A 19,336-nucleotide genomic window follows, 5' to 3' on the forward strand; every position below is an offset into this window, starting at 1 on the left:
TTAAACCATCACCTCTGCTTCCCATTTCCCCCATGCACTGGGTCCTTCCACCTTTGCGCTTGCTGTTCCCTCCGCCCGTCATGCCTTTGCTTTGTCGGGTGAACTCCGGCCCTTCCTTAAAAGCCCAGCATAAATAAATGACCTCCCTCCTGGGAGCCTTTGACTACTTGCCCTTCCCGCCCCACCCGGACCCCATCCACGCCAAGGATGCCCCTGCCAGAGAGAGGCTCACAGGGCACGGTCCGCAGAGACCCACTAGTTGCTCCGGGCAGGCCCCGCCCCCAGCTCCCACGGGGCGCCTCGGCTTCCGGTTCTGGGCCGCGCGGGCCGGAAGTGTAGCGTTGCCATGGCGACGGCCGGGCGCGGGGCCCGCCCCTGCGGCGCCCGCAGGAGCGCGGGGCTGACTGACCGGTGGACCGGATCCGATCGACTGCGCGAGGCGGAAGGTGAGGCTCAGACTTCCGGGGCCTGTGGCGGGAGAGAAGGACGGGTCCGGGGGAGCGAGGAGGCCGGGCTCCGGGGAGGAGAAAGGAGGCCGGGCCCCGGGGGAGAGGAGGCTGGGCCCCAGGGGGGAGAGGAGCCGGGCCCCGGGGGAGAGACGAGGCCTGAGGGGAGGCTGAGCTTAGAGAAAGGAAAAGGGGGGAAGACCAGATTGAGACGGGGAGGAGGAAAGCCCAGATGGGGCGTCCTCAGGAAACACCTGGCCAGCGCGGAGAGGCCAGGGCAGCAGTCTCTCCAGGCCCCGCTCGGACGCGGTGGATGAGGCCCAGGGCAGTAGGTGCGAAGGGTGGAGAACGGCTTCTGGCAGTGACAGCCCGTGAAGGCCACCGGAAGGGCTTCTCGTGGTTTACCTGTATGTGGAACGGTTTGCATTCTTGCAGCCTGTTGGTCGGGCCGGCAGCTCTAGAATGCTCTCCATTTCAGCGGGGAAATGAAGGCCCACAGGGAAGTGACTCGCACGGGCTTTGTGTGGGCTTTGGAGGTGGGCCAGCGGAGAAACCGAACCTGTCTGGGACAAGCTCCTTAGCTTTGCGTCGGTTCAGGTGACCTCACCTGCAGTGGGGATCCCGGGCCCCACCTCACAGATGGGGTCAGGAGGAGAAGTACTCAGGCCCCGTGCTGTGTGGGAGGTGCTCCGTGAGTGGGTTGGGCCCCTCGCTGCCCTGAGGCTGTCAGAGGCCGAGGTGACCAAGGGATTAATTTCCATGGCTGCAGAGAGGGGAGGCGTGTGTGGACTCACTCCAGAGAGAGGCTGGCCCTCCCCAAAGCTCTGGGCCTGCCTTTTCTTCCTGGACCCTTAACTCGGGGGTGGAGGTGGCTGTAGAGGCACCACACTGCTCCCATCTCTGCCTTGGCCTAGCAGTGAGCCTTCCTGGGCATCCGGACCGCCAGGCGCCCCCCGGCAGGACTGGGGTTTCCCTGTGGGACATGTGAAGAGGTCTGGTGCTCCTGACCTTGCTGCCTCGTCCACTTCAGGGGCACCGAGAGAGCCCCCACCTGGGGCCGCGTTTCCTGAAGGGCTGGTAGCTGCCTGAAGGAGCCTGCACATTGGCCAGCCCTGTGTTCTTCCTTGTGATGGGTGCGTGTGGCTCTGAGTGGCCAGCTGCCCCCCTCCCCGACCTGAGCTCCTCTCAGAGGCGGGCGAGGAAGCATGAGCAGGTCCCGGCCTCCCTCCTGATGCCCAGGCTGGATTTCCTCCCTGTTGGCTGGAGCCCCTTCCCCTGGCCGGTCCTGGCCAGTCCTGGCCTCTCCCTCACCTGCTTGGGGCATGCCTGAGCTGGCCAGCACCTAGGAAAGAGGTTACCTGTGGGCTCAACGTTGGGGTCTGTGAGGGATTTCTGAACCCCTGGTCCCACTGCATGCAGTTTGGGAATCTGAGTCTTGGGTGAACCCTTGGTGACCCAGCATATTGTGTCTGCCCCAAGAGTGCCCGCCCTGGTGCCTCTGCCAGAGTCCACCCGTTAGCCAGAGCAAGACATCTGGGTGGCACTTCCAAACTTTTCCCTCACCTCCAGGTTCTCCCAAAACTTCCTTCTAAATGTCCCTGATCCGGGCCATTCCTACCCATCCTTCAGCCAAAAAGCCTGGTGGCAGCAGCTGCCCCTGGCTGTCTTCTTGGCTCTTGCCAGCCCATTGCCTTCATCTTCCTCACGTGAGCGAGTGAGTGACCTGAAATGCAAATCTGATTCTCGTATCTCCTCCATGAAATCCTTCCCCACAGATGTGAGGATAACATGTTCCTGTCTTTGCAGAGTAGCCCCCCAAACTCTGTCCCGACCACCTTTGCAGGCGTGACACCACGCACCACCATACTGAACCCCTGCATGGTGGTGGAAGGGAGAGCGAAACTACCCCTACCCTTTCCAGGCTCTGGCCTTGGGCAAGGCCTTGCCAGCACAGCAGGCTGAGAAAGGAGGGCGAAGAGGTGCAGGAAAGCTTAGTTCTACAGACGCCCACCTCGGTGTCAAACATGAGAGAGGGTGGGGAGATAGAGGGTGACGGTAACCACAGAAGACCTCTGAGGAGGTAACACTCAAATTATGATCTGAGTTACAAAGAGGGGAGAGCGATCCTAAGATCTGGTGGGAGAACTTTCCCAACAGAAGAAACGGCCAGTGCCAAGCAGGAGCCGTGCTGAGGACAGCGTCGCACAACCCTGATGGAGCAGGGGTCACACGCGGTCTGTGAAGGGCCACATAGTAAACATATAGACCCCGAAATTTCAATCTCATGTCATTTTCATGTGCCACAAAATATTCTTTTTTGGTTTTTCCTGACAATTAAAACGTGTAGAAGCCATTCTTCACTCATGGGCCACATAAAAACGGGTGGCAGGCCGTAGTTCGCTAACCCCTGTGCTAGACACTGAAAATGCTGCATGTCTAACTCTTCAAATCCTCTAAGACCCGTTTAGGGAAGGTACTGTTATCATTCCATTTGTAGATGAGGAAACTGAGGCCGAAGAGGTAAGAAACTTGACCGATCTCCTCAGCTTCTGCCCCTGCTGGACCTGGAATGACTTCTGCGGGCCAGGGAGTGAGTGCTGGGTGGGACATGGATGGGAGGGCCAGGAGACACAGGCTCGGACCATGCAGGGTATTAGAAGCTAGGGCAAGACTTTGGAATTATATACTGTTACTGTTTTACAGCAAACTTATTTGAGGTATAATTTACATATAATAAAATGTACTTGTTTTAAGTGTATAGTTGGGTGGGTTCTGCTAGATGTGTACACCCTGGTAAACACCAGAATCCTGATGTAGAACCTTCCGGTCACCCCCAGAAGCTTCCTCATTGCCTCGTGGTCGGTCCGTCCTCCCTCCACCCGGCCCCAGCAGGCACTGCTTTCTGTTTCTGTAGATTCAGTGACTCTTTTAGAATTTCACATGAATGAATCCTAAGAATGAACACTTTTTTTTTTTAAGTGTGTTTTTCCAGGACCCATCAGCTCCAAGTCAAGTAGTTGTTTCAGTCTAGTTGTGGAGGGCGCAGCTCACAGTGGCCCATGTGGGCATTGAACTGGCAACCTTGTTGTTAAGAGCACCGTGCTCTAACCAACTGAGCTGACCGGCCTCCCCGAATGAACACTTTTGTGTCTGACTTCTTTCACGTGACAGAGTGTTTTGGAAATTGATATGGTTGCCTTGTTCAGTGGTTCTCTTATTTGCCAAATGGTTCGGTGTTGTGTTGTGTGGGTATCCCACCATTTAATCGATGCACACACCCGTCGGTGGACCCTTCAGTTCTTTCCCATTTTTGGCTGTTATAAGTAAGGCTGCTGTAAACATTCATACACAAACGTCTTTGTGTGGACATATGCTTTGTTTCTCTTGCCTTTATTTCTTGCAATGATAGAAACGATGAAGTGTGTGCTTGACTTCACTAGAAAGTGCCAAACGATTTGCCAAAATGCCTTCGCGTTCATTTTACATGCCCGGTTCCATATTCTCTTTAACTCAGTATTGTCATCTTTTTCAAGTTCAACCATTTTCTCATGTGTGTGGTGTGGCTTACCATGGTTTTAATTTGCATTTTCCAAACGGATGGCGTGAAGCATCTTTTCATGAGCTTATTTTATTGGCCATTTGTATATCTTCTCTGTGAAGTGTCTGTTCAAATCTTTTACCCTTAGAAAAATGTTTTTTTTGTCTAGGAAGTTTTAAGAGTTCCTTGTGGTATGTGTGCGCTCAGGCTGTGGCTGGGCTCGGAATCTGCACCACTGTCTTCAGTAGCAGATGTTTTGGTTGTGACAAAGTCCGTTATGGTTTGTGCTTTCTTGTGTGGTGTGAGTATAGGTCAAGGATCATTGTTTTCATGTGGACATCCAGTCATCCCAGAGCCACCTGTGGAGATCACCCTCTCCCCATTGTTTCAACTCAACACCCTTGTTGAAAATCAATTGACAGTACATGTGGGGGTGTCTTTCTGGACTCTACTTTAAGTAGTCATCGACCGTATGCTAACATCACACAGATTTTGCACTGTAACTGTACGATAAGTCTCAAGATCAAGTACTGTAAATTCTCTAACTTGGTTTCTCTTTTTCAAATCATTTGGACTCTTCAAGATATTATGCAGTTCTATATAAATTTTAGAGTTAGCTTGTCAATTTCCACAAAAAGGCTTACCGGGATTTTGATTGGGATTGTATTGAAGCTAAGCTCTACTTGAGAAGAACTGACATTTTAAGACTATAGAATGTGGTATATGTATTTCTCCATTTATTTAGGTCTCTTTTTTAATTATTTACTCCTTTATAACAGATTGCCCTAAAATGGAGTGGCTTACAATGGTAAACAGTTATTATGTCACAGTTGCTGCTGGAGCTGTGTGGTTCTGGTTGTACTGAGCCTGTGGTTCCAGTGAGGGTGGTCAGCAGGACTGCATATCTGAGGGCTGGACTGGGGCTGGACCGTCGACTTACGGAGTGGCCCTTCTGTAGACGGCTGACCAGCCTCAGCCCGGCAGCGACCTTCCTCCAGCGCCAGCTGTCCAAGAGAGCACAGCAAGAGGCTGCCTTGCCTTTGATGACCGGACCTCTGAGGTTACGCACCACCCCTTTTCCGTGTTTTGCTATTTGTTATGAGTGAGTGAATAAGTCCAACTCAAGGGGAAGGGGATTATTTAGGGGTGTCCAAGTAGTCCATGCTTTTCAAGATTAGATTTGTGTTAAATGGCATTTAACGTGTTGCATTTTGCAAACACAGAGACATACAGTTGATTTTGACATATTGTCCTTGTATCCTATACACTTGCTAAATGTACTTATTTATTTCATTAGCCCTACTGTAGATTCCTAAGGATTTTCTCCATACCTTCTGCATTTGAGGAGTTTTATGGCTTCCTCTCCAATCTGTGTGCTGTTTATTTCTTGCCTTAGTGCACTGGCTAGGACCTCTAGTACAGCGCTAAATAGGAGCAGTGAGAACTCATGCCTTTTCCTTGGTGCCTTTCCAGGGTAAATACTTGTTTTTCCCCGGTAGTCACGATTTAGCTGTAGGGTTTGGGGAGATGTCCTTTATCAGGTTGAGGAGTTTTCCTTCTAGTCCTCATTTTCTAAGTTTTTTGTTTCTGTGGGATATTTTTTTTTTTAAATTTATTTTTTAAAGGATTTTTGCAAGTATTCTTGAAGAAATTGGTCTACAGTATTCTTAATTTGTCATGTCTTTTGTTTTGGGGTCAGGATAATACTGGCTTCATAAAATGAGTTGGGATGTGTTTCTTCCTCTTCTATTTTCAGAAAGGGTTTTGTAGATTTGGTATGATTTCTTTAAATGTTTGATATAACTTACCAATGAAGCCTTCTTGGCCTGGAGTTTCTTTGTGGGAAAGTTTTTAACTGTAAATTTAATTTCTTTCATAGATGTAGGGCTATTTAGGTTTTCTGTTTCTTCTTGAGCTCATTTTGATAATTTGTTTCACTCAGATTATTTGCCCATTTGTCTAAGTCAAACATGGCAATCTTTTTCTATAAAGGGCTAAATGGTAAATATTTTATGCTTTTCGGGCCATATGGTCTCTGTTGCAACTTCTCAACGCTATTATTGCAGTACAAAACAGCCATAGACAATACATAACCAAATGAGCACGGCTGTGTCTTAATAAAACTTTATTTACACAAACATATGGTGGGAAAGATTTGGTCCGTGGCTGTAGTTTGTTGATCTTTGACCTAATTTGTTGAATGTATTGTGCTAAATCATTCAGAGCATTCCTGTTTTTATCCATTAAAGGATGTGTAGGATCAGTGGTGATGTCCCCTTTTTCATTCGTGATATTGGTAATTTTTGTCTTTTTTCTTGATCAGTTTAGTGAGAGTTTAAGTTTTATCAGTATTTTCAAAAGAAGAACTTTCAGTTTCAAGATTTTTCTCTATTTGTCTATTTTCTTTTTCATTATTTTCTTCTTTTATTAATATATATGCTTTTTTACTTTCAGTTTAATTTTCTCCTCTTTTTCTATTTTCTTAAGTTGGAAGCTTTGGCTGTTGATTTGGCCTTTTTCTTACTTCAGTTTTCAAAGGTAGAAATTGCCTTCAAAGCACTACTTTAACTGCATCTCACATATTTTAATATGTTTACATTTTCGTTCAGTTCACAGTGTGTTGTAATTTCCATTTGATCTCTTCCTGGGCCCCCTGATTTCTGGGGAGAGGTCCTTCCAGGTTTTCCAGCCCCATCCTGTGTTGGCTTTGAGATACTGAGAGCCTAGAATGGCAGGTGAATGTTTCCAGCCAGTGGCTGGAGCAGTGAGAGTCACCAGAATCCAGGGCACAAGGAGTGGCTCAGTGGGGTTGGGGACGGGGCTGTGTGGCAGGGGAGTGGCCAGACAGCCCCCGCGCTGGACCCTGCACTGGTTTACTAGTCCTTGCAGTCTCCCAGGGCTTGTCTCTGAAAGTGCATTCTGACTATGCCAAGCAAGCAAGGGTCATGTGACAGCTGACCCCCATTCTGCTGCGGAGTCCTGGTGGTTCCCTACTGCCAGACCAGCTGGGAAGGCCATTCGTACCCCTAATCTCTGAGAATGCATTTCCTGCTGCTTTCACCTGGTGCAGCAAGAAGCCTCAGGGAGCTGGACAGCTAGGGCACTTTAGTTCATAGCTGTCTTAGGAATGTCCTTTACAGCGATGGCCCCCAGAATAGATTCAGTGTAGGACCCCAGCCTGTAGTGGGGTGGCCAATGGGGTCACAGGCTCTGCCTTCCCTCACTCGGTCTCCATTCAGGTGGGTGTGTCCTGGTGTGTCCCTGGTGACTAATGGCCTGGGCACCTTTTGTGATTTAATGATGGGAAGTGGCTGTCAGAGCCTTTGGCCCATTTTCCTATTTGGTGGGGTTTTCAATTTGTTTTTTAGTAGTTCTTTTTATATCACATGTTGGCTGCGTATTGCCAATATTAATTCCTACTCTGTGACTTGCTTTTTCACTCTTTCTATTTTTAAACTTTATTTTGAGATCATTGCAGATTCACAAGCAGCTATAAGAATAGTTGGGAGAGACCCCTGCTCACGTGCCAGCCCCCGAAGGCACATGACTGCAGTGCAGACTCACCCAGGACACTGACGCCGATACACTCCGTTGACCTTGACAAGTGTCACCAGCTTTACATGCACTGTGGCTGTGCACGACTGTGTGTGTGTACTTCTGTGTAGTCTTATCACACGTGTAGATTTGTGTGACCACACAGCCAAGGGTCCTGTGAGAACCGGGTGTTGAATTGAAACGCCTGGGTGGGGGGCGGAGCGGGGGGAGAAATACTGGTGGTGACAGGGTCCAGAGTGTAACTGGGGCAGAGGACGAGGTCATTGGCAGGAGGACGAGGTCGAGACTGGGGCAGGGAGTTGCAGGATGGTCCACGAGAACAGAGACCACCAGGAATTCAGACCTGACACAGTGATGGGGGCGATGCCCAGCGTGGGAGGGTGCGACTGCCTCCCAGGGAGTGGGTGTGGAGAGCGGGTCGGAAGCCACAGCTCAGTGCTGCTTCTCTGACGCCCGTCTTACCTCTTTACATCTCAATCAGGGTTCTCGGGGGTAGGGCCCCCCATCACATCCTTGCCTACTGTGGGTCCCTCCCTCCATGTGGGCTTTGCTGAGTCAATCTTCTAATCCCTTCTTTCTTTCTTTCTTTCTTTTTTTTTTTAAAGACAAACAGGTTTGTTGTTCTTTTGAGAAGGATCACCTGTGCAGGTAGGTGTACCTGCTGTGTGGTATCTTGAAATAGTGTTGGGTCTGAGGCTGGTACATTTCAGTCGAGGCCTGAGGGCCACCCTTAGGGGCTGGCACCCAGGGTGTCTGTGGTCCAGCCACATGTGCTGCCCAGCTCATGTCCAGGTGTGTCCTGCTTCTAATCTGCATTTGTTAATTATTAGGGAATCCAGCGTCCGTCTGCATGTTTTCCATGGGATCTGTCCTTTGTCCTGTGAGTTGTCTTGTCCTTTGCTCGTCATGATTGACCTGAGGACCCCTTTGTCATGTTTATTGTACATGTTTTTGCCCAGTCGACCATCTGTCTCTGACCTTGTAGGTTTTGTTTTGTTCTTACAGCGCTCTTACAGACATTTGGAAAATGTTGTGTAATCGGATTTAGCAGTTTTCTTTTCAGCTTTGGGTTTCGGTCCAGCTTAGAAAGGCTTTTCCCTTTGCTAGGATCGCACGGACTTCCTTCCTGTCCTTTTTATCCTTTGCAGTTTTAGTTTTCCTTACAGCTGTGTCTGTGACATGTGAGTGGATTTTGGTGTGAGGACAGAGCTGGGGCCCCTGCAGCCCGTTCCAGCAGTCGTGCCCCCTTTGGCCCTGTGCGGCCCTTGCTCGTTCCCTGCAGTGGCCACTCTGGTCTTCGTCTCTCACCTCTGCTGACTGCTCTCCCCTGGCCTTCTGGCCCTGGAGCACCCTGGACACTGTGGGTCCCACGTCTCAGGGCCCTTCTAACGCCTGCCCCTCACTGTCCCTTCCTTGCATCGAGTGCCTGTCTACCCCGACCTGGGTGCTCTCGTCCTCTCCCGTCCATTCCCTGCTGGGTGGGTGTGCAGGTCTCAGCGCTGCTCCAGTGAGGTCCCCATCACCGCCCCAGATCTGATCACATCACTCATTTGTCTGAAAGCCTCTGGCTCCCACAGCCTGTTGGGCAGAGGCCAACTGCTTGTCCAGAGACAGAAGACACTCCAGGGAGTGCTATGGCCCTGCCTTCCCAGGCCGACCTGATACCCACAGGTGTGCACATATGCCCTCCCAAGACAGTGCTTCAAGTCGTTTGGAAGAGTTTACCTTCTCGTGGCTCACAAGCCAACAGAAATGACCAGCGTGTGCCCCCTGCCTACCTGCCCCTCCAGCTGTCCTGGGACCACTGTGTCATTTCTCCTGTATCTTTCTGGTGTTTCTCATGTTCCTTATATAGCTATAAATGCATATTCTTGCTTTACTCCTTCTTTTCCATAAAAGGTAGCATATCGTACAGATTCTGTGTACAGATTCTCTGTCCCCTGCGATTCTCAGTAGCCTTTCCATGGGAGTCCGCAGGCAGCATCCTCAGAGACCCACAGTAGTTTATGTAGTCGGTCATCCCAGTGTTTTGTCATCAAGGTGCGGCAGCCAGGGGCCTGGTGGTAGTGCTGTGGAATAGCTTCTAGAACCGTCTACAGAAGGCCTGCGAAGGGCAGGTGCGTGCACCCTTGGGATGTCTGCTCTGCAGTCACCAGCCATCAGTGGAGAGGGTGCCCACGGCAGCACCCCAGATCTGCTTACCCAGTGTCTGCACGCCCGTGCGAGGAGCCACCTGCGTAACCACCTCTCTGTCCTTGCCGCTCACACTTCCTCAGCCCCCTCGGCCATGCCGCCAGCCCCTAGACTGTTCCTGGAACTTGCCAGTGGGGCTGCCCTGGCTTGCAGCTGGGCAGCTTCCTCCCCTCTCTGGGTCTGGGTGCAGAGCCGCCCCCAGGGGCCCTCACCTGACTCACTGATGCACATCCTGCTCTTTTGCCTAAGGCAGGGCCTGTCCCGTCTCCACCTCCAGAGCAGAGCCTGGTAGAGGAGGGGAGCGAGGAGAACTTGTCATGTGCCCAGAGCATGCACATTGGTTGGCCTGTCGTGAGGCATGTACTGCCTTTCCGGGTCGGGGTCAGGCTACCTCTTCGTGGCCTGATGCTGCACTTGGCATGTTTCAGGGTCTCTGGACATCTGGCCCCTTCTCTGGGCGGCGAGAGTCACAGGGCACCTCGGGCCTGAGGTGTTCTGTGCCTGGCCTGCCCCTCGGCCCCTCACAAACACTGACCGAGGGCCCCCCCCATGGACAGGGAGTGTCCTCCAGTAGAACACAGTGCCCTTGGCATCTGGCCTTTGCCCGCCCTGGAAGCCGCTGTGAGGCATGTGCCTGCAGGGGTGGGGATGTTTGCGGGAAGAGTGGAGACACAGTCTTCCAAGCTGAGCCCAGCCAGGGTGGGAGAGGTGCTAGGGGTGGCTCACCCTCTGCTTGCAGGTGTCCCAGTACCCTGCGTTTAGCCAGGATTGCAGGGAACGTGGGCGCCACCTACACTTCTCTCTGTTTTTCTCCAGAATGCCTATACACACTCAACTTTTCTAGAGTGAAAGGCATCCAGCGAGGTTCCTGTTTTTCACTATTACAGACAATGCTACAAAGAAAACCAGCTCTTTTGATCACAAGTTACAGGAACCCTCTCCAACAAGTGAACCGTGTGTGAAGTCCCACGAGCCCGAGGAAGGTGGGTGGGCGCCTCCCCACCCCTTTCACTTCCTCTTGCTCCCGTCTCTGGGAGTAAGGTGACACTTCTGCCTCTCACAGGCTCTGGCTCCTGTTGCATGGGCTCTAATTCTCACAGACGCTGTGCCGTGGGCATGAGAGGCAGCATGGCACTCTGTATTAGGCAGAGCCTCAGTTTCCCCAGGTGGAAAGGGCCTGCACGAAGACTGCTGTGGCAGTGGGTATGCAGGGGGCTGCTGAGACACTCAGGCCAGCGTGGACCTGTCCACACTGGGCCTCCCATCCCGAAGGCCAGGTGTCCATTGGTCCTCTCGGCACAGTCTTGGGGACAGCCCAGTGGTACAGGCCAAGAGGACGGTTTCAGTGATCACTGTCCTCTCAGGGGGCCCCTCCCACCTCGGTCCCACACTCCCAGGCAGTTTGCCGGGCAGAGCTGAGAACTGGAAGAAATCGCACAGATTACCTGTCTGACATTCCAGGGAGCCTTATGTGGGGATGGATTTGTGGATGGAGGCAGGAACTGCCCTGCTTAGCCCCCCTCGGCCTGGGGTGGTGTGGTGGCCATCGGTGGGACTCCACGAGCTGGCCTGGCCTTCCTGGCTCAGCTGAGGGGCGACTCCTTCAGCTCCAGTGCACTGTTCCTAACTGGCTGGGAGGAAGAGGCTGCGTGGGGCTCAGTGAGATGCCCCTCAGTGAAGACAGTGCTGGGGTGGGGTGCCCACTGCAGTGGGGCCTGGCCCTCCCCACGGTCACCTCCTTTCTCTCAGAGGCAGTTGGGCTGCCCAAGGTCACATGGAGACCACCTTCAGGTGGCTTCCAGCAAGAAGTGCTGCCAAAGGGGCCCAGAGAGGGTCTGCGGCTTCATCACAGTGTCGCACCACAGTTGGGGGGCTCAGGACCCGTGTGAGCTGCCACAGCCCAGACCAGGAGCCCTGCGTCCCCTGTGTGTGCTACCACAGTGCCGGGTGCCAGCAGGGCCAGGTGTCAGCCCCAGCCGTGCCCTTTCCCCCTTTGCAGCCTGGACGGGGAGGGAGGCTCTCCGGGTCCTGTTCTGGGATGCAGTTTCACAGATGGCCTTCAAAAAAGAGAATCCCAAGGCAGCATGTGTTCAATTTGAAAAACTAGTTAGTTGCTATTCTAGGTTGTTTTTTGTAGGACATGGGCATCAGACACTTTTTTTGGGTAAAGTGATGGGGTAATTGACATCTCCTAAATCTCGCTAAACTTAAAACCAGGCCATGGCTCTGATGTCGGCGCCCATCTTGTAGAAGTGAAACGAGTCCCCAAGATCCTGGGAGCCCATTTCTGGGAAGCCTTGGCCCATGGAGGGCTCCTTCGTTGTGGACAGGGTGGGGGTAGTCTTCTCTGTGAGTGCTTTCCCACAGGAGGGCGGCCTGCCATGCTCCTCGCTCCTCATCTCCTAGGGTGAGCTGTTCGGGTTGGCTTCCCTGGTGAGCCCAGGGACTGATCACAGAGGTGAAGGTCCCATCTTGCAGCCTCCTGTGTGCATGTGTGTGTGCGCGTGTGTGATCCAGGTCTCTGGTGAGGGCCCGAGGGGGGCTGTGAGCAGCCAGCAGGGAAGGAGAGCCGAGCAGATGGCTCAGAGCTCTCCATGCCCCAGGGCACCTGCAGGACCTGGACCCCAGCCTGTCTCGGTGCGGGGCAGCCGTGTCCCAAAGGGCAAAGGCAGGACGTGGGGCCCGGGCAGGGAGTCTGGACAGCTTGTGTCTGCCCTGACCCCAGCAGTCTGCAGAGGTGGCCGGCTGGGGACAGGCTGCCCAGAGAAGGGGTGCTACCTGGAGAGCTCTCTCCTGGGCCTTGCTGCTCCCCAGTCCCGTCCCCAGGAAGCCTCCAAGGCCTGGCTTTCAGAGGAGATGGGAGGGACTTGATGTGGCCCGGACAGTTCCCTTCCAGAAAGACGGGGGCACTCCCTGAGCCCTGAGTACAGGTGTGTCTAGAGGAAAGTGGGGTCACTGAGTGTGAGAATGGGGTCCTGTGCAGTTGTGCTCAGCACCTTCTGGATGGAGCACGGCCCGGGCCCCGTGACCACACCAATGACCCCATCGGGTCCTGGGCAGGACAGTCGTAGCAAATCCAAGCCAGACGGGCCACTTGGGCCTGTGTCCACATGATCTATTGCAGCCCAGGATGGCACGGCATTGACTAGACTGGCTAGGGAGCCTGGCAAGGAAGAGGCCCAGAGGCTGGGCTGTGAATTGTTGGGGTTGGAGGCAGGGCGTGCCCTTGGGGCCGTTCTGGGAAAGCCCGAGGAGAAGGTGCCTTTACCTGGCCCAGCCTGGGGCAGACAGGTCACGTAGCCCTGGGGACCAGGCCAGAGCCAGGAGTCTGGAGAAGGTGCACAGAACGACTCCCAGAGGCCACCGCCTGGCCCTGGAGGGGCAGCCTCCAGGAGCCCCACCTGCTGTCGCTCAGCTGCCCAGCAGTGCTCGATGTGGGCATGGGCTGGGCCTCACCTGCCAGCCAGCCGCCCGGAGTCCAGCCTGCCCCGCCCGAGCCGGCCTTAATGTGCTTCCTCTTCCTCCTCAGGCCAGTGGGAGCCACCTGATCGCCCGCCCAAGGCTCCTCCAAAGGGGCCACTCTCCTGAAGACCGTTCCAGACTCACTGCGCTTGGTGCCCGGCTGCTCAGAGCCTCATCCCCGGACTCCAGGTCTGGGACCCCAGGACTCAAGCACAGGCCCTGCCTTGGCCTCTCACAGCTGCTGAGCCCGCCCTCCGGCCACACCTCCTCCTCAGCGCTGATACACTGACCCTGGAAGACACACCGAGAAGGGAGAAGGGAAGGACGGCCAGGCCATGGCTGCTCCCAGGCCCCACCCGGGCTCCTGAGGCCCGGAAGGCGAGGGGTCTTGCAGGACTCCCAGGGGCCTCTGCTCACTGCCTGGCCCCCCGGCCCCTTCGGTGAGGTGCCAGGAAGCTGCAACTTTGTTATCTGGTGACTAGCTGCAGAGCTGGGACTGAGGCGGCTGGGTCCCACACTGCTCCCCACAGGCTGTGCACCCTGAACCCAAGAGGGAGGGAGGGAGGCCCTGCCCGGTGAGCTGCCAGGCTCCTGGGAGGCAGGCTGAGGTGCCCTCCCACGCTGCCCTTTCTGCCTTGGTCCTGCACCCCTCAGGGCTGCCTGGGCCTGGTCACGGAGTGGAGCCTCCTGACCCAGCCTTGCCAGGGGCAGAGTGCTCTGAGCCTTGGGGAGGGGATGCCCCCGAGGGTGCCAGTCCAGTCAGCTGCCCCACCCCTCAGCGCCAGCCTGGCCCCTTTGCTGCCCCATCTGGTGCCCCGAGCAGCGCCCCCAGCAGGCAGCCCCCGCCATGGCCGAGCACCTGGAGCTGCTGGCAGAGATGCCCGTGGTGGGCAGGATGAGCACCCAGGAGCGGCTGAAGCACGCCCAGAAGCGCCGTGCCCAGCAGGTGAAGGTGTGGGCCCAGGCTGAGAAGGAGGCCCAGGGCAGAAAGGGCCACAGGGAGCGACTGCGGACGGAGGCGGCCGTGGGCAAGCCCCGGAAGCGGGTCCTCTTTCCTCCCAGCGTCACCCTCCTGGAGGCTGCTGCCCGGAATGACCTGGAGGAAGGTGAGTGTGGCTGACCTCAGGCCAGGGCACGACCAGCAGCCCCGTCAGTCACCCTGGCACAGCCCTCATGAGATTGTCTTCTGGTGTCCTGGGGTCTGGCCAAACCTCTCAGCTTTGGGATCCCAGCGATGGGGCGGCAGGCAGGGAGGGGTCCTGCTGCCGAGGTGGGGCCCACGGCGGGGTTTCCTCGAGCCTGAAGTGCCTGGGGCTCAGCTCCAGTGGCCGGGGCGGGCCCGGAGCCTCTCGCCTGGTGCAGGGGAGCTGGACAATCTGCTGGGGGCCTGTGTCTCAGCCTCTGTAAAGCAGCACAGGGATGCCCAGCTGTGCAGATCAGAGTGTGGGAGCGGGGCCTCCACCCCGGCTGGCCACCGAGACTTCTTCCTCCCCAGGAGAACCTCCTGGTTTGACGACAGGCCTGAGCCTTGGGCAGACTCCCCGTTCTGCCCTGTACTGTACATGCTGTCCCACAGAGGCTCTTGAGGGCTCTTCCTGCCCCCCTCGAGGGTTGGGGCCTCCGGTGTGGAGGGCCTGGAGGCAGGGGGAGTGGATGGTGCGGTGGGTGTGCCACAGGGAAGTGTTGGAAGGAGGGCGTGTCCTCGTGCTGCCTGCTGAGAGAGAGCACGTCTGGGAAGCCCAGGCCACCAAGGAGGTCCCAGGTGACCTTGGCTCTGCTCATGGGGAGGAGACCTGTGGGGGAGAGGGGCATGTGTGGGGGCCCCGTGGTCTGCAGGTGGGGAAGGCTGGGGGGAGCATGGGACAATGTGGGGACAGTCAGGAACCCAGCGGGGGTCTGCTCTCACAGGAGGGGTCCATTCTGGGTCTGAGGGGTGGAGGGCCATGGTTCAGGAAGGGTGGGTCCTGCTGGGCGCTGGAGGCAGAGAGCCGCTGTGTGTGCCCCAGTGGGGCCGGAAGACGCCAAGCAGCTCCTGAGACCTTGGCCTGGTGTCCCTCCTGCACCTGTGCCATCACCTCCCTCGTCCTGCCGTGCTCCCTGCCTGTAGCATAGTAGTCAGCCCAGATGACCTCAGGTACAGGGCGTGACTGGACAGTGCTGGCCAATGGCAGGGCCTCTGCTCCTGCACCCTGACCACACCTCCCCTTCTTTCAGTCCGTCAGTTCCTTGCGGATGGGGTTAGCCCTGACCTGGCCAACGAGGATGGTCTGACAGCCCTGCACCAGGTCAGTTATGTGGGGGTGCTGGGGAGGCACTGGTGGGATGCCCTGCGGGGCTCTGGTGCTCAGGCTGCCCGGTTTGCAGAGCTGCATTGACGACTTCCGGGAGATGGTGCAGCAGCTCCTGGAGGCTGGGGCCAAGGTCAACGCCCGTGACAGTGAGTGCTGGACACCCCTGCACGCCGCAGCCACTTGCGGCCACCTACACCTGGTGGAGCTGCTCATTGCCCGGTAGGGCCTGCTAGGAGCAGGTGGCCAGAGTGGACACCTGTGTGGGAGGGGCTGCAGCCCGGTAGGCCAGGCAGGAAGGTTAGGCTTTCCCTGCAGAGCCAGGCGTCTCGTCCACACTGGCCTCTCAGGATCCCACTCACCCTTGCTTACCGCCTGTGTCCTGGCACGGACCGCAGGGCCTGGGCAGGGGTTGCAGGTGCTGCGACCCTGCGACCGCAGGAAATGATCCTCTGCTGCTCACTTGGGTGTGTCCTCTTGCCAGGCACCGTTAGGAATTTGGGAAGTCCTTGGGGGTAGGCCTTGACCTCCAGCCTCGGCCTCCGGGCCTCCCCAGAGTCTGTACAGAGAAATGCCATCCTGGTCAGTGATGGAAGTGGAGTTGGCAAGGAGGCAGTGGGTACCTGGACACAGGTGGGGCCTTCAACAAGGAGGATGAAGCAGGACAGGACTGCTGAACACCTGCCTCGATGAATGGGAAGGTTGTCAGCGCCACCACAACCCAGGAGCCCCCCCGCCAGCGTCCCTCAACTCTGACCCCTTCAGTAGGATAGTGGGTTAGGGGCTCTGGCAGTCTGGAGTGGTGCAGGCATTGGTGGGGCTTTCAGGGTCCCGAGGCAGTGGGTACGCACAGGCGGTCCCAGGCCTCACCCACGCCTTTCATAGCGGGCGCCCACCCTGTGTTCTGAGCCCCTCTCACCTCCCACTGGAGCCCTGCTCCCTTCAGCTCTGGGTTCTCTCGGCGCCCAGGCTCTCCTCCCACACCTGCTCCCGGAGGCCTCCAGCTTCCCGGCACCCTCTGGCAGGTGGGCCCACTGTGCACACTCATGGGGGCACATGGGTGCCGAGAACCTGGAGACAGGTGAGACTGCAGGACACCTACCTAGCTTGAAGACAGGATCCAGGGCTGAGGGGCAACCAGATGGGCCGAGGGTCAGCTGGGACCCAGGCTTCCTCATTGACGGCTCCAGTGTCCTGGAGGGCAGCCCTAGGCTGAGGGCTTCCGCAAAGGGAGGACCTGTGAGGGGGCTGGAGGCCTCCCTGGGAGAAGGTGAAAGAGGTCCTGTGGCCAGCACCGTCCATCCTCCCTGCAGTGGTGCTGACCTCTTGGCAGTCAACACTGATGGGAACATGCCCTACGACCTGTGTGAGGATGAGCAGACGCTGGACTTCCTTGAGACAGCCATGGCCAACCGCGGTGAGTGTGACCCCACATGCCGGCTGGGGGTGGGGTGGGGCTGGAGCCTGAGCCTGTGGCCCTGCAGGCATCACGCAGGACAGCATCGAGGCGGCCCGGGCCTTGCCGGAGCGGCACATGCTGGAAGACTTCCAGAGTCTGCTGCAGTCGGGGGCCGACCTTGACGCCCCAGGGGACCACGGGGCCACGCTGGTGAGGATGCGGCCGATGGGACACAGGTGCGGGAGGTTGCTGCTGGAGGGATGGTGGGACTCAGGGCTGGGCGGTTTGCCTGCAGCTACACATCGCTGCTGCCAATGGGTTCAGCGAGGCGGCTGCCCTGCTGCTGGAGCACGGGGCCAGCCTGAGTGCCAAGGACCGCGACGGCTGGGAGCCACTGCATGCAGCGGCCTACTGGGGCCAGGTAAGTGTGGGGCTGGCGCAGCTGGGGCTGGGGCAGCTGCAGAGCCGGAGTCTTCAGCAGCCTGGGCTCGCTGGCCCGCAGGTACACCTGGTGGAGCTGCTCGTGGCACATGGGGCAGACCTCAACGGGAAGTCCCTGATGGAGGAGACGCCTCTTGGTGAGCTGGGGGCTGCCTCCTCCCTGTGCAGGGGACCAGCGGGAGGGCTCCTGTGACCCTCCGCCCACTTCGCTGCAGACCTGTGCGGGGACGAGGAGGTGCGGGCCAAGCTGCTGGAGCTGAAACACAAGCACGATGCGCTCCTGCGCGCCCAAGGTCGCCAGCGCTCTCTGCTTCGCCGCCGCACTTCCAGTGCCGGCAGCCGGGGGTGAGTGCCCTGCTCCCTGCCCCGCCCCCAGGCCTTTACTCTGCCAGAGGCCGAAGTGCCAGCTGGAGCCCTGGGCAGAGTCCACAGGGCGGGTGGTGTCCTCCCCCCACCCTCACCCTGCCCTCCCCCAGGAAGGTGGTGAGGCGGGTGAGTCTGACCCAGCGCACCAGCCTGTACCGAAAAGAGCACGCCCAAGAGGCCATTGTGTGGCAGCAGCCACCACCCACCAGCCCGGAGCCACCCGAAGTGGATGACGACCGCCAGACAGACGCGGAGCTCAGGCCCCCACCCCTGGAGGTGAGCTCTGCCCTCACTGTGGGGCAAGCATGTGACCCTGTGCCCATGGAACAGGCTAGTGCCCTGGATGGGTCACCCTTGTACTGACTACCCGCAGTGGGGGGCTCAAGGCCAGGGGAGACCAGTGAGTGCCCTCCTAATAGCCTCTGTGGTCCACACCTCACAGGAAGAGGACCCTGAGGTGTCCAGGCCGCACAATGGCCGAGTGGGGCCTCCTCCGGGGCGACACCTGTACTCCAAGAGGCTGGACCGCAGTGTCTCCTACCAGCTGAGCCCCCTGGAGAGCACCACCCCCGATGCCCTGGGCCGGGCCAAGGCCCACCACACTCTGGCAGAGCTCAAGCGCCAGCGAGCTGCTGCTAAGCTGCAACGTCCCGTGCCCGAGGGCCCTGAGGCCCCCGAGTCTGGCCTGCCTTTGGACACTGAGACACCCCAGCCCGAGTGCAGCCCCAGGGCTGGTGGAGACCCGCCCCTGCTCAAGCTCACAGCCCCCTCGGAGGAGGCCCCCATAGATAAGAGGCCGTGCTGTGTGCTCATGTGAGGGTCCCGCTGCCAGGCCCAGCCAGCAAGGGGCCTCCCCGCCTCCCCACTCAGAAATGGACCTGTGGCAGAAGCCATACCTGGGGGGCACCTGGCTGCACAGACCAAGTTTCATCCTGTGACTTGATAAAGGACCCTTCTGCCACCTGCATTGTGTATCTCAGCTGGGCCACCATCCCTGTGGTGGGGAGCTATTGTTACTGGGCCAGGGTGCACCGTCCCTGTGAGCACCTGTCTGGGGCCTGTAGGTGCGCTCTGGGGCTCGCTGGTGGTGGCCCAGCCCCTGTGTGGCAGTGAGGCCCGTAGCCACTGGGCAAGAAGTCTGGCGCTCACCGCCCCCTGCCTGCCCAGCCTCCTGGAGATTCCTCTGTAACTCTTTGCTTTCCTGAGGGGAGCAGGGAGCTTTGGAAGGACACTCCTTGGGGACCAGGACTGGGGGAGTCTATCCCAGAGCAGGGATCCTGGTTTGGAAAGGGGGGTCTGGAGGTAGGGGGTGAAGCCTTTACAAGGCTAGTGTCAGAAACCGCCCTGGGGGGGTGGGTCTCCCCTTTCTGGCATGCAGCCTGATCCTGGGGCCTGGCTGCCAGCTTTTGCCTGGGCTGGCAAAGGGGGCGAGCAGTTGGCCACTCAGGCTCTGAGCTGGCTGGGCACCATGTGTCAGGATGACAGGGGCCTCGAGTGGGAGGGCTGAGGGCACTGCCAGCTCATCTGTCCATGGTGGGCAGCTTTGCGTGGCCAGCAGCCCTGGGTGGCATGGGTTCAGGTCACCTTCTGCTCCTGTCAGTCCCAAGTCTGCAGGGCCCTAAGCATCAGTGGTTGGAGGGGTGTCCAA

The 19,336-nt window shown here is 57.2% G+C and overlaps 2 protein-coding genes across 7 annotated transcripts; one reads left to right on the plus strand and one right to left on the minus strand.

Moving 5' to 3' along the window:
* The first annotated feature begins 311 nt into the window (after positions 1–311).
* PPP1R16A (protein phosphatase 1 regulatory subunit 16A) lies at positions 312–19,313 on the plus strand. Of its 3 annotated transcripts, XM_033126309.1 has the most exons (11): positions 313–446; positions 13,262–14,300; positions 15,409–15,479; positions 15,559–15,704; positions 16,796–16,899; positions 16,967–17,091; positions 17,177–17,302; positions 17,384–17,459; positions 17,538–17,667; positions 17,799–17,964; positions 18,131–19,198. In XM_033126309.1, exons 2-11 carry the CDS (start codon positions 14,042–14,044, stop codon positions 18,503–18,505), a joined length of 1,578 nt encoding a protein of 525 aa, XP_032982200.1. In that variant the 5' UTR covers positions 313–446; positions 13,262–14,041; the 3' UTR covers positions 18,506–19,198. The 3 variants fall into 3 exon arrangements, with proteins under 3 accessions (XP_032982201.1, XP_032982200.1, XP_032982202.1); XM_033126310.1 differs by lacking the exon at positions 17,384–17,459 and having other exon boundaries at positions 312–446; positions 17,491–17,667; positions 17,803–17,964; positions 18,131–19,313; XM_033126311.1 differs by lacking the exons at positions 313–446; positions 13,262–14,300 and adding an exon at positions 14,903–15,328.
* Positions 14,308–16,789, minus strand: LOC117033875 (uncharacterized). Of its 4 annotated transcripts, none has more exons than XM_033126339.1 (3): positions 16,585–16,789; positions 15,855–16,041; positions 14,308–14,905 (listed from the first exon to the last, which is right to left on the minus strand). In XM_033126339.1, the coding sequence occupies exons 1-3, from the start codon at positions 16,658–16,660 to the stop codon at positions 14,317–14,319; spliced, it is 852 nt and encodes a 283-aa protein (XP_032982230.1). In that variant the 5' UTR covers positions 16,661–16,789; the 3' UTR covers positions 14,308–14,316. The 4 variants fall into 4 exon arrangements, with proteins under 4 accessions (XP_032982230.1, XP_032982229.1, XP_032982228.1 ...); XM_033126338.1 differs by having other exon boundaries at positions 15,855–16,061; XM_033126337.1 differs by having other exon boundaries at positions 15,855–16,163.
* Positions 19,314–19,336: the final 23 nt, after the last annotated feature.

This window comes from Rhinolophus ferrumequinum, chromosome 14, assembly GCF_004115265.2.
Source record: "Rhinolophus ferrumequinum isolate MPI-CBG mRhiFer1 chromosome 14, mRhiFer1_v1.p, whole genome shotgun sequence".
In the NCBI taxonomy this organism is placed as follows: Eukaryota; Metazoa; Chordata; class Mammalia; order Chiroptera; family Rhinolophidae; genus Rhinolophus; species Rhinolophus ferrumequinum.